Source organism: Labrus bergylta, chromosome 1 (genome assembly GCF_963930695.1).
Source record: "Labrus bergylta chromosome 1, fLabBer1.1, whole genome shotgun sequence".
In the NCBI taxonomy this organism is placed as follows: Eukaryota; Metazoa; Chordata; class Actinopteri; order Labriformes; family Labridae; genus Labrus; species Labrus bergylta.
In genome coordinates, this window is record NC_089195.1 from 27,963,077 (window position 1) to 27,978,623 (window position 15,547).

At 40.9% G+C, this 15,547-nt stretch overlaps 1 protein-coding gene across 3 annotated transcripts in view; it reads left to right on the top strand.

Moving 5' to 3' along the window:
* Nucleotides 1-15,547, top strand: part of septin9b (septin 9b) — a 75,444-nt gene that overhangs the window by 21,882 nt on the left and 38,015 nt on the right. For all 3 annotated transcript variants that reach the window (XM_065958184.1, XM_020647314.3, XM_020647315.3), the window contains exon 2: nt 6,791-7,471. In XM_065958184.1, coding sequence (XP_065814256.1) covers nt 6,791-7,471 — 681 coding nt within the window. The remainder of the gene's footprint in view (nt 1-6,790; nt 7,472-15,547) is intronic.

Sequence of the window (15,547 nt, forward strand, 5' to 3'; positions counted from 1 at the left end):
TCTCCCTCTTATTGGTTGGGGCGGCTGGCTATGCAAGGCAACCCATACAGCCGTCTGCCCCAGCAACGTTTTCTAACTCCTCCAGGGGGATTCCCAGTCCCACTCGGCACCCCAGGTCTCCTCCTAGTTGGACGTGCCCATCCTTATCAGATGCCTGAACCACCTTAACAGGCTCCCTTTGATGCAAAGAAACAGCAGCTATACTCTGAGCTCCCTCTGGATATCTGAGCTCCTCAACCTATCTCTAGGTTGAAGGGAACTGATTTTGGCTGCTTGTGTCAGCGCAATCGTAGATGAGGCTTTGAACAAAGATCGACTGATAAATTGAAAGCATTGCCTTCAGGCTCAGCTCCCTCTTCACAATGACGATCCAGTAAAACCCCTGCGTTACTGCCAACGCTGAAACAATCCGCCTGTACCCCAACTCGAGAACGCCCCAACTCGTGGACGAGACATCAAGATACTTGAACTCCTTCACTTGAGGCACAGCTGTAAAGAGAGGTGCACAGAAAACACTTACACCATAACAGAAACTCAATGATACAAAACACCATAACAACGACACACTGAGGCTATATTATGATCTTGTAAAAGCGCTCAGACTAAACTAATTAGTCACCAGAGAATGAGCCCAGAATGAGCCCATATTTGTTTATGCAAAGAGTTTTCAGATTCATACATTAAGCTTCTGCTATGTTTGCCAACCTAAGCTAAACTTTGAGTCCAATCCAAAGAACTTTGCTGTAATGATCTGCTAAAAGATGCCATGTTGGTGCTCCAGTGTGGCATATTGACACAGACAGGAAATTAACATTGAAATGGAGAGGGTGTGTCCAGTGTGTTAATAAGGTGGTTAGAGTGTGTAAAAAAAAACACCTCCTTAACAGTTCTAAGCAGCCCTGTTGGTTCTGGGCATATTGAACTACAGGTGGCACGAAAGATTAAACCAAATGTAATTTCTAAATGTACTCTATATGACTTTTACTGCCCGTTTGACTTTTAATTTCCTGTCTCTACTCCGTCTCATACACACATAATCTGAAACACACTGCTTAAAAGTTTGTTTTTTTTATCTAGGTGTGCGATTCATACGAAGTGGTTTTTTTTTTTTAGGTTAAACATTTTTCAATCTTAAGGGATGCATTATGTGGAATGCAGCCACCGTTGTTGTACCTTCACTGGTCACTGATGTCGATCATGACATGTATAGTAAACTAGAGCCTGATGAAAGGAGCAGAACAAGGCCATACCTGTCAAAGGTTGAGGGCTGGAGTGCCCGAGGCTAAGCACCAGGACAGCTATTCAGCAGCTGCTTGAATGACTTTGTGTGTGTGTGTGTGTGTGTGTGTGTGTGTGTGTGTGTGTGTGTCCTCCTAAATCTCCATCAGGTCAAATTGTCTCCCGGCCCTGATTCAGAGTCGGGTCTTCCTTCTTTACACCTCTTACAATCCCAGAATTCCTTTGCGCTGGACTCAGGGTGTCGGCGAGGCCAGGAGCGAACCACACAGTAAATCTGACACAGGGAGCTGTCCTACTGCTGGTCAGCATTAGTAAACCCAACTCCATCAGTGGGCAGTGAAAAGGAAGTGTGTGTTTGACAGCGTAGCATTAAGGCTTCGTCTGACCGAGAAGAATACCAAAGTGTAAAATTGTATCGTTGGTTGTTTGGCCTTGTCTTGTCGAAAGGTTTTGACCACATCGACTTGTATTCTGCAGCTACTGACATTGATTAAACTCCACTGTGCATGTACTGTTTTTGTAAAACCAGTGTTTGACAGTGAGTTACCTTCTTGACCACTTGACTTATTGTCTGGGGCTACAATTACAAGACGAATCAAAAGTTCAAGGCAGTGTTCACATCAGTAGCCTACATTCTTTATTAATTTAAATAATGGTGCGTTTTTGTTTTGTGCTGTAACTTAACTACACAGTAGTAGACTGTTTTGGCTCAGGGCTCAAATGTACGACGTCTCTTCCAAAAAGCACCGTTGACAGTATATAAAAAATGGACGTAGTCACAGCGATGTCATCCCATAATTTCTGAAGGCAGTCGCCATATTGGAAATGCTATCTCAGGAGTCTAAGTTTGGTACCACAGACCATGCTGCTGAATTTGACAGGTTGAGGGAGAAAATGGGCTGCAATTACATATCAGCATGGCAGTCGAGTCCACATGAATTAAGCTTTTCTTTCTCAAAAGCATTGTTTATTCATGGAAGAGAATGTGTTTCATAAAGGAGTAAATAGTATTTGGTTCAGAATATTTGACATTCGATCAAACCCTAGACACAAAACAAAGAGACTGGGTTTACATCTTCTGTCGAAGGAGTGAAAACACATTGGTGAGAAAAAATTAAGTGAGAATGTCGTCTTGACCTGTTTTAACCTCCCCGTCTCTCTCCCTGCCTCTCTATCAGCTTTCTGTTTTCCCTTCTGCTTCTGTGTGTTTTTTAAACGCTCCACTATCTCATATTTGTGCATCTGCGCTGAGATGATACCAAATGTTTGTGTGCATTGGTCAAGATGTCCTTGAGAGAAAAGTGATGACAATGATGATAAGATGCAGCCGGGGACGAACACCTGGGCTGCATTAGGACAAACGACCGTGAACTGAAGCGAGGATACAGCTGCCTCCATCTTTTTTGCATTGTCTTATACTGTCTGTCCTGCATTATCCCCACACACCGAACCGTGTGAGTTACTGGACACTGGGCGGTGATAGGTAGTGGAGGGACGTGAGGAGAGGAGACTCCTGGCTGCTGTTAATGAGGCTCCTCTGAGGAAGAGTGAACCTCTCGTTTCTAGCTCATAGTCTGGGAATGCTGTTTCACTGGGAGCGATACTCCTTCATACATCTGTCAGTCCCACACAAATACTCTACCTAAAGCACCACGATTCATTCTATATGATATCCATGCAAAGAAAATCCGGGATGAAAGAGAAACACTTAAGAGCCAGCTGTAGCAGAAGACCCAGGAGTCGGTAGAAATAAGCAAAAAAGTTGACTGATCATCTCAGTGAAAGATGCCCTAAATGCCTTTTTTCCATTTCCATCTATATTCTCAGACAACTTTAAAGTACTGAGATTTCAGCTTCACTTCTGCTCTTAAATTATGTTCACTCGGCTGCACAGGCTCTAAATACAAACAAATGGCTTCAGGGAAAAGCACTCAATTCTCTGCTGTCCCGTGCCCGAAGGCGTATAATCACAAAGCAGCCAAGAACAGAAATACTAATCTAGGATCACTTAACAGGTCTCAGGAAAAGCCATGTTTTTTTATTCAGCTCTTATTTAGGCAATTCCAAATGATTGACCCTGATATCCCCTTGCGTTGTTTCTCTCCTCTCATTATGCCTACATTTACAGATCTTACAAAACGTAACAAAGTCTAAAGCGAGTGTCAGGAAATGTTAGAGAGTGCATTGTGTTCTCCCTCGCTATACACAACACAGGCCTAAAGCGTGCATCACAACCTTTCAGCGTCTGCATGAAATCTGCAGAGCACTTTTGGCAGATCAACTTCTTCTCTGGCAAAACTTGAAAGTATACCACAGCCTTGGACTCTCCCTCTCTGCAATCATAAAACACAAGACAGAGAAAAGCAGGGGTTAGAAGGACACAGTCCAGTGGCAATATGGTTTTGAACACAATTTACAAACTGTAATTTTATTATGTGTAATTTTATTTATGTATGTCTATCAAAGATTGGAGGTTCAAACTGTTTTATGGTGCCTTACTGGAAAATTAACCCTTTTCTCATCAGAACTTTAGCTCAGACATGGCTAGAAGTACATGCATTTCTGACACCAGCATCCCTGACTTTCCTTCATGAATGACATTTCATGTTTAACACGTAAGCAGAGGTCATCAATTTAATTGGCCAAGCAATAATCCAAATCAATGATTGATTGTCTACCAAGTCAGATGAAGGTGTTAAGGTCAAACTAACAATGGGCTGATTGTAACTTTTTATTTTCTGGGAATCTCTTAGAAGCTTCTTCTCTTTGAGTCCTTAAAGTTGCAGTAAGAAACATCAACATTCCAACTTTCACCTCTCTGTCTGCTACCTGGCATCACTCCGCTCAGCCCCTCCCTCCATATGATGCATCAAAAACGCACGCCAACCGCTGTCAGAGCTGACTGTCTGTTTCATTCAGCTTGTTCTGGTTGACTCAGGGGACAGAAACACTGACAGCCAATCAACATACATCCAACAAAAGTCAAAACATGCAACTGGTGTGACTGCACAGCTGTTAAGCTCCCAGAACGAGGCGAAGAAAGAGGGCGAGAGAGTGAATGAGAGAGAGAGAGAGAGAGAGAGCTGCAGACACAACACTTGTACTGTAGAAGCTGGATGATGTTAGATTGTGCAGAATGCTGCAAGCTAACCTAGAGTGGTTGTTTTATTCAGACCGGATGAGATTGTTGATCAGTGGAAATTGATAATTAACTCCATTCTTCCATGTGTTCATCTGCATACATACACTTAATGCAACCTCTGCACAATCCGGTGCCTAGTACGGCCACCCCAATAAAAAAAAACGTTCTGACATGCTCCTAAATACAAGTACCGTACAATAATCTGAAGTGGCTAAAGTGGCTAAAAAAAGTCTTCTATAGTGAAAAAACACTTACAAGGAAACACAACCTTGATAAAGATCAATAGTTACTTAGGTTGTGCCAATGTGGGATGGAGGTTAAGGAGCTTTGTAACAAAGAACCATAAACTCTTAGAGGTGAGTGAGGATCCATTTATTCCCTTGGTGGACAAGAACATCCTCAGTTTGTCCAGCTGACACAGAAGAAGAATGACGCTTTGGCTCTGATGGAACTTTTTGACAGGGGGTGAATTGTATCAAATGTTGAGTGTTGGAATGGAGCGGCTTATAGCGGTAAATTAGATTAGCGTGTTGGCTCATATGTTTGGGAAGGCGGCTTAGATGTGCTTGACTTAAACTCTGCATCCCCTTAAAACATTTTTGGCTTAACACAGAGTGCGCTGGGGCTGGGGCATGTTCCCCTCCCTGTGGGTGTAGTCACATAAAAATAAACATCTATACAGTCCTGTAACTTGCTCATTTTTTTTACAAGCACTTTGAACAAAACTACATATAGTTACATGAAGACACGTGCACACTCGGACACGCCACGAGCCGTAAACAGATCAAATAATCACCAGTGTGTTTTGGATTGGAGGAAACAGGAGATGTTCTTTTTGGGGTGGGGGATTGCGTGAGCGGACTGGACTAACTAGTGTGTCATTATGATACCAGCTCCTGGCCTTTGGCTTGGCACAACAAATCCACGATGGGAGTCAAATTCAAGTTGACTTTGAGCCAGTGCACTCTTCCCAGGGGCCGCTTCCATCCCTTACTATCTTCCTCTTGGACAGTGCAGAGATTTCCTCACGTAACAACTAACCGAGGGGGGGGGGGGGGCGATGTGCCTCTATCTCTGTGCTCATGTTGTTCGTAAACAGAGAACTTGGGACTTTCTTTTTTTCCTGACTGGCCTCACAATGAACAATGCTTGGCTGACTGCATGTTGTGAAATGCTTCAGATGACTCTGTTTGAAAACTTTACTTTGCACGGGTAACACAGACATAGCATCTAAGGCATGACAAAATAACGTAGCAGTGACTAAAGCGTCTCATACAGAATCTTTGATCGTGTTGCTGGTGATGGGGGATATGATGGAATTATAAAGGTATGCCTTAATTGCTTGTGCATGCTGTTTCTTCTGTGTTGCCAACCAAATTGCTCCTACAGACCACTCCGCCCACAAACCTCAGGCCTTTTAATACGTGTATACACTTTATTCTACCAGAAGAAAAAGCGTTCACTTTGTTTACTGCACAGTTAAATGGCATGACCTTTTAATGTCATTTTGATGATATTGTTCTTAGTTTCTCTAAACAGCATAAATGGTTTTATAGGGGAAAGATGAGTTGTTTTAGTTAAGACATATCAACAGAGTCGATGTATTTCCATTCTTTTTTGTTTTTGTTTCGTGCACTGGAGGAAATTCACTATGTGTTTTTATATTAGGTTACTTTTTTTACATCCACTCCACAGTTGGCGTTAATGTAATGTTTACTCCACATCTTGTTTTTCTTTATTTTGCTAAAACATGTACATTAAAGTTTATGAGATCCAAGTTACATTTCCGGTTCAGTGGTTTCCAACCTTTTCAGCCTGCGACCCCGTACATAAATAAATCGTTTACTTGGGGCCCCACTGTCAAGTTTCCAAAGTACCGCCATAGCTCCACTTGACAACCTAACGATGTAACTTATAATAACTCATCATTTGCAGAACAAGGGTTTAACTTTTGAGTGCCTTTTTTAAAAAAAATTCATCCGCTAGTAACACTTTACTTTTCCTCCTGTAGAATTTCCCGGTAAAGAACATTTAATGGATTTTGAGTTTAGTTATGTTGTAATGGTACTTTGTCTGTAAAGCATCTCAGTACTTCTTCCTCCTTTGAATGAAACCTTTATTGCCCCTAGGGGAATTTGCCTTGCACAGAGAGCACTTAGTTTCTCTAAGTGAAAGTGAAAGGAAATTGTCAGATAAAATGTAAGAACTCCAAAAATATTGAATTTTAAATGTCATAGAAAAGAGAACAAGCGAAATCTGAAACTTGAGTTACCCGGACTGCAGAATATTTGGTATTTCTGTTAGAAAAAAGATTGAATAATATTTTTAAAAAAAGATCTAAATCCTCCCACTACTTCAGCAGTAAAATTACCAACTGCCTGATATGTTGTGTTTTTTCCTTCCCTGCAGCTCTGAAGAGGTCCTTTGAGGTGGAGGATGTGGACACTTCCTCTCACCTCTCCCCCGGCTCCCGTCGGACAACCAATTCCCCTCACCGCAACGCCATGTCTCCCACCAGCATCTACTACCGGGACCTGGGCACTGCCGCCACAGCAACCAACAACAACAACCTCAATTACACCCAGCCCCGCTCCATCATGGGCGGAGGAGGTTCCAAGACCCCAGAGCCTGTGTCACGCCGATCTGAACTTTCCATCGATATCTCCTCTTCCTCCAGCAAGCAGGTGGATAACGTCACCAGCCCCTCTTCCCAGCGCTTCGCCACCAGCAGCGCCCTGAAACGCCCCGAAGTCCTCGGTCACTCCAAGACCCCCGAGATGAGCCACAAGAGGGAGGTGACCTTTGCCAAAACACCCAATGATTCGCCGGTGATCCGCCGTAACGAGGGCAACAATAACAACAATGGCACCAGCAGGCCCCCCGAGCAGAATCACACTCGCAAGTTTGAGGCTCCCAGCCCTGGAGATGTCCGTAAACCTGAAATCAGCATCACCAAGGCACCGCCTGAAAACAACGGCCACCACCCAGCAGTGCACCACCCACATCACCCCAATCCTCACCACAACACCATCGTCACCACCTTCCGCTGCTCCTCACCCAATCACGCTGGGAGGAAATCACCTATGCATGGTAAGTTTAATCATAACTCAGTCTAACCCATCATCCTTCCAGCTTCATTAACATCTGTTAGTACTGTTCAGTGGGATAGCATAAACCATTAGCAGTAATGTGTATGGCATCATTCACATGTCCATGTGGAACATAATGGTTGTGTACAAGATATGTTTACAACTGTTTATGGAACAAAATCATACAGCAACCTTATGGCAAAAAAAAAAAATGAAGCCAATGCAAAAGTACAGAAAACTGCAGTTCCTTGAGTGTCCACTTGAGGTTGGCTCCAATAGCAAACAAATGTTCACGTATAAATATCCAAAAACAGTTTAAATAAATAAGTTTACAGCCTGGTACAAAACATTTTTTTAGGTCTCCATAGCTCAGGTCTTTATACATAAATCCGTACAGAGTGAATTTCTTTATAACTTATCTGTTTTGATAAAGTTTAGGCTGAGAGTTTTTACCTAATTAAGCATTATAAGTGTGATTTGACTGTTGTAGCTGTTTGCCATGAGGCTACGGACTGTTACTAAACTGACAGTCATCGTTGGGGTTCAAAACGCCTCTTCAAAAACCAAGGTGTGACGTCACTGAGGCTACGTCCATGTTTTATACAGTCAGCGGTAAAACATTTACCTTATTAACAATCATTTCTGTATAGAGCCAATTCATAACAAATGTTATCTAGAGACGCTTTACAAACAAAGACCTTAGTCATTGTTACTTCGCAAACCATGTAAAAAAAAAAAAAACCTTCTTCTTTCTTTTCAGGCTGATTTTTAGTCTTCAAAAATAACCAGCCAAAACCAAACTCTTAAAAGTGAACCAAAAGGTTGACCAGTGGAAAAAGACTTGTTTATTGCCTGTTTATTATCAGTTTATAAATGGAAAAAGGATACAGACACTTTATGTTCTCAGAACCATTTTGCCATAAAATGGTCAAAACAGAACACTATCCAGTTCATCATTAAATGCTTTTTTTTCCTCATTTATAGCATGTAGTTAACTGCTTTTGACCTACTTTTTATTTAGTACTTTAACATGGTACTTCAGTGTCGGCCCAATGAAGAGCCATGCTTTCATATGAAATGAAATTAGAGGAAAACTTTAGCCTTTCAGTGCATTGTAAATCATTTTGGTTTAATATGATCTTTGTTCCATACCCGGAAAAAATAAGACTTTTTATTGTTTACTGTTTTTTGAACTAGCCCTTCCTTACAAGTATTTCTAGTGTTACCAGTTGTTGTTTAGCTCAAGGACAAAGTTTTTGTGGGAATGAGATCAAAGTGTTGAACACTGTGAAAAGAAGTCTCTCAAGTTATAAAAAAAAAACGAAATTACTTTTCTATTTTGCTTTCAGGAAAAAAGCAACTTTGATTTTTTTCTGTAAGTTAAAGTACACTCCAACCCTACTGGGCAAAAAACATGTCACATTGTCTGACGTTTAGGTATGGCTTCATATCTTTCCTTTCCTTCACCGTTTACACTCAGACAACACACTAACCCCAGTGTCAGATCTCTCTCATTCAAGGGAAGAAATAGGAGCAGCTTGATAGGTCCAGTGTCTGCAAATCTGTCAGTAACACAAGTAACCATGTCCTTGGAGGCCTGTCCGTCCTGCAGACTTAATGTCTGTACTTGTGGTTAGCTATGTCTTCGCTTAATGCTGTATTGGAGCCGGGGATGGTTTTTGTGATGTGATGAAAGCCTGACCTTGGCAGCACCAGAACAGCAGTATGGTTGTCCAACAGTTATTAGTGCAACTCTATGTAACAGAGAAAGGAAACATTTTAGCCCACAGGGTTACATTAGTTAACCTTGCATTAGTGAGATAATGCAGCCGCAGCCACGTTAAAAGTTCATCTCTGAAACTGCATTCTTACTGCAAGCCTTAACGCACAACTCAATTTATTGCGGGGGACCATTTTTTTTTTTGTGAGGCCTGTATCAGAGTCCCATGTGAACTGGACAAACTCCTGAACAGACCAGCATGAGCAAAAGAAGAACAACAAAGCTGTCACGCACAACATGGTAGCTACCTTAAACTTGGCTTTAAGGCTAATGACTTTTTCTTGACTCAGCAGCCACAATCAGCGGCCACGTTCGGCCATTTCTTTTCATACGCTTTCAAAGGACGGTCAGTTATGATTCAACTCCTCAAGTTTTGCTCGTAAACAAAATGTCAGCCCATATATCTTTAAGGTCTAACACCACGCTGTCCCTCCAATGACTACGTCCATCACAGCTGTCTCCCATGTTTGTTTTCATTGAGTGGGAGTGACTGCTGCGCTGTCCCGTCCCTCCAGCGCAGAAATGTGAGTGTCACTCAAGAGTGAATTCACATGAGGTCATAGTGCAAAAGATGCAGCCTGTATCTTAACTAGGACAACATATATGTGGTGCCTTTTGTTTGGAAAAGATAAGACTCCATACGACTTGTGTGGTTCAAACGGACAACAAAAATATCAGATCTAAGTCACATAAGAGCAAAAGAAAAAAAAAACGAATTTGGGACACTTTTCTGCGGTATGAACTAGTCTTGTACTTGTACAAATTTGAGGCAGTGTATGCTTCCTGTTGCTGATTTATTTCTGTTTCCAAGTTGTATAATAAGGAAGTTTGAAAATAGGTGTAAATCAACTCATGTTTCTTTCAAATCCTTCTCCCTGGAGTAAGCCTTCTCTCCGAGTCCTGTCACTACTACCTACATATTTATAAATGTGTGGAGAGCATAATCAGATATTTCTTAACTTCAACATGTGTTTGCATGGTTATGATGTTTGAGCATAATATGGAGTGAAAATGACACAACAAGAGTGTTTAAAATGAGGCTGAGGGGATTTATTTGATAGTTCTTGCCAGGTTCATCATCATCACCACGAGCTACTCCTTCGACCCTGTCACAATGCTTCGCCTTAGTTACTTCATGTTAATTTGGAGAATACCTATTATTAGAGGTGCTCTGAGCATTACTGCTCTGTGTTTTATGCATGTGTGCCTTTAGTCACGTCCAACAATAAGTGGCTATTAGCATGAAGAATTACAAAACTTCAGTTCAAGGTTTTCTGTCTTGTATTGAATATATCTGTGTCCCCATCGTACCATTCACCACTTTTCTATGTAATTTAAGATTATCTCTTCCTGTCCTGCAGATAACTTGGCAATTAGATGAAGGGCTGCACGTTTTCTTCGGATTTCCCACAGTGCATTTATGTCATAGTGTGTATGTGTGTCTCTGCTTTAGTGTCATGTTGTACCCATAATGTTTGTATTTCATGTCACATTAAGTCTCTGTGTCCATGCTGAAGCTTTTCCACGGCTTTCTCCCAGATTATGGGGCAGGAAAACAATTATTGGTCCCTTAGGGGGAGGCCCTAATAGGAGTCTAAATGAAGGGTGACCTGCCTTAAGGGGCTGTGAGTGAGCCCACCCTGCTCTGTTACAGCACATTATCAAGAGAGCTAAAAAGAGTTTAAACCACTTTATGTTCCATAGACTTCTAGGATGGAAGTTATATCCATGACCCCAATACACATTGGTCATATCCCCTCTTGATACCACTATAAGGTTTTCTATTTTTCTCCTGCCAGGAACTTTTGGTCCGTGTCGATTTTGGGCACCCTCCGTGGATTGTTCATGCATTTTTAGTCTATTTTAACAAAAAAAATCTCAACTTTGTCAGATGAATCACTCATTAAAAAAACTTTGCGATGGACAATGTAAAAGCAGTCTGTCTCTGCAGCTCGATGTTAACCGCTTCTTTTGACACATAGCCTAGTTCACATAACGTCGGTACTAGAAATAGGGATGCTGAGGGTGCTGCGGTAGTACCCTTTAAAAATCTTGCAAAGTTAAACCACTGTCTGATAGACACGTTTAAACTTGTGTTTCCCCCTCTTTTCATGGGAAACATAAATGTAGTTTACCAATATATTTGAATTTGTAATTTACTGTGTTGGTCTTTAACTTCTCACACACAATGAGGTGTTTCTGAGAGGTCTTAACAGAAAGTAATCGAAGATGTTCGATCATCCTGTTAGAGAGGGGCGGCATCAGTACACTAGGATTTTGAATTTTGGCTGATTATTCATTTCAACTTTAGTCATCTTTAATTCAGCTCCTGAAAGAGAGCGAGGTAAAGAGAGCTTATATGAATTAGCAGGATGAGGTAGTGTGCCGTTACACACAGAGGTGGACGGTTAAGAAATAGAAACTTCATTCCATCATCTGACTCTATTTTTTCGAGGTGTGTAACCAACACTGACACAAGACAAATGATGTCTCACTTAAACAGCTCCAGCGTGCATTGAATCCACGCTTCACGCTCATTGCTCTGTTTATTATAAACTATAAACTGGTCATATGCTGCGTCTGTGTGAACGTTCAGTGTGAAGTTTGTCTGCTGAATTGTAAAATGTTCTTAAATTGGCATGAGCTGCCCCAACTATGACTTACTTCTATAGCAGTTTCAAGACATAAAAATGTAGTAGGTTATAAAGAAGCATCAATATTTATTTCAGTCTGTTTCATAACCAGCTAAAAGACCCCTCACTGGAGCTTTAACATAAACATGAAACCTTGTATGTGCAGTTGGCAGCATTACATGTACAGATCATGTAGTGTTGTTTTTCCATACAGCTGTGAACTGTGTTTGTCTATTAGATAAGCTGCTTTCCTGCCCATTCAGTTTTTCCAAAAGGAAATGGCATCACACATCGTTGTGCGCACACACATTTTCACAAACATATACACACGCACACACACACACATACGCACACACTAAAGTGCACGAGTTATCCTGTGCTTCCTTCCTTGTTCTGTCAGCGTGATTGTTGCCCTCGCTCTGTGACCTCACTGCAGGGTGCTTCCTCTCTCAGGGGTCATGTGATCTAAGTCAGTCAGCTTCCTCGTAAATATCCTTCTGTACTTTGATCCAAATATCACAGGGAAGGGGTAGACACACAGGGGTGTTTATTCTAAAGGTCAGCGTGAAATGGTTGTGATCTCACACCAGCACACCTGTAGTGAGCTGCAAGTGTTGAAAGATTACTGAGAAGCAAATCCATGATGTTGTCTTTTTTAAGCAAACATGTGCTTCCTTTTGTGTTTGTGTGACTTTATGAATTTCTCTATTTAAAGTAAATCTCTTTGGGGTGTATTGGGGCCCTAGGCAAAGGCCCCTTCCAGTGAATTTTCCTCGTTCTTTTTCCACCCCCAGAAGGGTTACTCCTCTTCATTTTCCTTCATTGATACATTTTGGTTTTCAAAGGAAATTGCTGTAACGCTTAGCAGGGCATTGAGAGTGAGTGCTATCAAATGGGGCCCCCATAGGCAGATTTTCTACTGTCGTTGCAAAATTTGCACAATTTGAGGCAATGCTGTGGTTTCAAAGTTTGTCAGCCGTTGTGGGCCCCCCTACTGGTCCCAAGCAGTTGCCTGCCTTGCCTGTTGACAAGCAGCGCCTCTGATTATTGTGATCTCATATTCAAAAGATCCAAACCCTTATTAACCATACTTGACAGATGGGTGTTTTTCAAACCTCACTCAACAACTCCTAAAAATATCCTGACGAAAAACAACCTTGATCACATCTGTCCTCAGAAATTTCTCAGCAATCATTTTCTTGCATCCATTTTCCAGCGTAACACAGCACAAAAGCAGCTTCACTCAGTCTCTCTATTTGCTCATGGACCTGTGCAGCATTTGATAATGGCAAACACAATATTATCATATACAGACTTCATAAATGTGTGGTCCTCTCTCGACATGACACCGGCAGGATCAATTTCATAGTATGCACAAAAACTAATCTGCCTGGTGTATAGAGAGCAGCTTTAAAGTCTATGTTCCCATGCAAGATGCAAAAGTGGTCTTGAGAGCAAGTGAGTAGGGGAAAGACAGTAAAATTAAGAAACGTAAAATTGTGATTAACCTCATGTAACTTTAAAAACCAACCAGTGTGCTTGAAAAGCAACAGCTAACTTTAGATGAGCAACAGTGCACTATGAAACGACCTGGCTTTTACCACCGTTGGCTTGTATAGACTTAAACTTTGATAGTGATCTCATATGACTGATTTATTTTGTATCATATTTAACTGCTTAATTTATTTAAATTATTTTAAATTCATTTATTTTTGTGCCATATTTAATTTTCAGCACTTGTAGTTGTATTTTAAGTAGGCTTCTACTGGCATTATGTAAATCAAGTTTGATTTGATTATACAAGTGTTGCCCAAGGCTCTACAATTTAAAGTCAAGTTTCCAAATTGTGAGATCAAATCAAATGTTCAGCAATAACCTTTAACTGTGAAACAACCTTGAGTGCTTGAAGAGGTGCAGGACCTATATGTTTTGATTTTGTGATTAGATATGAGGCTGTTGTACAGGTAAAGAAAATGACAAGAGGACAGGAAAGAAAAACCTCGGCCCATCAGGGTCACTTCAGGCTACAGACAGCAGACTCATTCTGATTGGCATCTGGCCTGCTCCTGTGTGTTTAGCCAGACGGAGAACCTTATCTTGACAGCCAGGCCTGCTGTTCATCAATCCATCACACAGTGCTCTATCTAACATCTTGAGACAGAGAAGACCACCTGTGGTCAGAAATAACACTTTTCTTATCACTTTTTAGAACTGCTTTCAACATTTTAGAACCCTTGTTCAGCAGGAGACCAACCAACTTTCCAAAGACTTTTTATTTACCTTCATATTTTCCAAGACCAGTCAGATATTAACATTTCAAAAAGCCTGACCCTGTTGGTATTTTGTTGGAAAAAAACAAATAATTTTTCCCTAAAGCTGTTGCTCAAAATATTTTAGGATTGATTCAACATTGAAACATTTCAGCTTTTGCAATTGTGAAGAACACTTTTCTTTCAAAAGCAGGATGACTTACTTTTTATTGACTGTAATTAGCCTCTGGAAAGGTCTTCAGATAAAGAAGATGACCATAAATAGTCTTGTTATCACTGGGATGATAACTGGTATAGGTTACCATTCTGGTCACTTCCAATAACCTTTATTTAGAACTCTTTTAGTCGTAAATGAGAAGGAAGTAGATGTTCAAACTGAGGAAGAACTGAAGTTCTGTTTGTTTGAATGTGTCCTAATGTTGCCAATTCAAGAGATAGTCTCAGTACATTTATTTTACTAACTAGGCTGAAGCTATTGTAGAAAAAAACTTACATAAAGCCATTTGTCTTTTATTTGGATTGACCTTCTCAAAGTAGAGAGGAGGGACCAATGGAGGGTGCGGGGTAATTTGTGTCTGCCTGTCCATAGGTTAGGAAAGGGCAAACATAAACACACTTTCTTCTTCCCAAATTGTTGTCTCTCATCGACACACACCTACACAGGCCCAAATACACTCATACATGAATCCTGAGGCGAAGGCTTATCCGAGGTCAATCCGCTCCCCATGCAATTACTCTGGACTGATCCCAGACCATTACTCAGTTTGACCTGTCAGCTAATTACCAAGTGGGGAAAGAAGTGAGGCCAAAGAAAAGGAAAAGGAGAGTTTACAGATGATGCTTTTGATAGGGAATTGTTACTGATTTAGAATAAGATCGTTTGAATATTAATATCTATTTCAAAAACTATTTGAGTTTAAACTGAAAGATGCATTAGTCTCATTGCAATAATTCACGACATGTTCACAATCAGGGCTGCACACCTAATAAAATGTGCAATAATTAATGAAAAATGCTGTAAGCCATCCACTTTGGGCTTCTACAGCAAAAACAGTCATTGGTTAGCTATTTGTTTCCCAAGTGGCAGCTACTCCATATTCTTGGTGAAAGCCAAGCAGCAACAATTTGTGTTGAAAAATGAAGCCAATGCAGAAGTGCAAAAAAAAAACTGCAGTTCCTTGAGTGTCCACTTGAGGAATGCTTAAAAGCCAAGGAAATCCCATATTAGAGCTTATATTAAAATGCCAGTTATTACAGCAGAAATAAACTTGTTTACAGCATGGTTAAAAAAAATGTACACATGCAGTTTAATGTCAAGGTATTAAGATTTGAAACTGCTGTGACTCTGAAATAATTTGTCATTATTTTTCTCTAACTGTTGGTGAAATTATTCT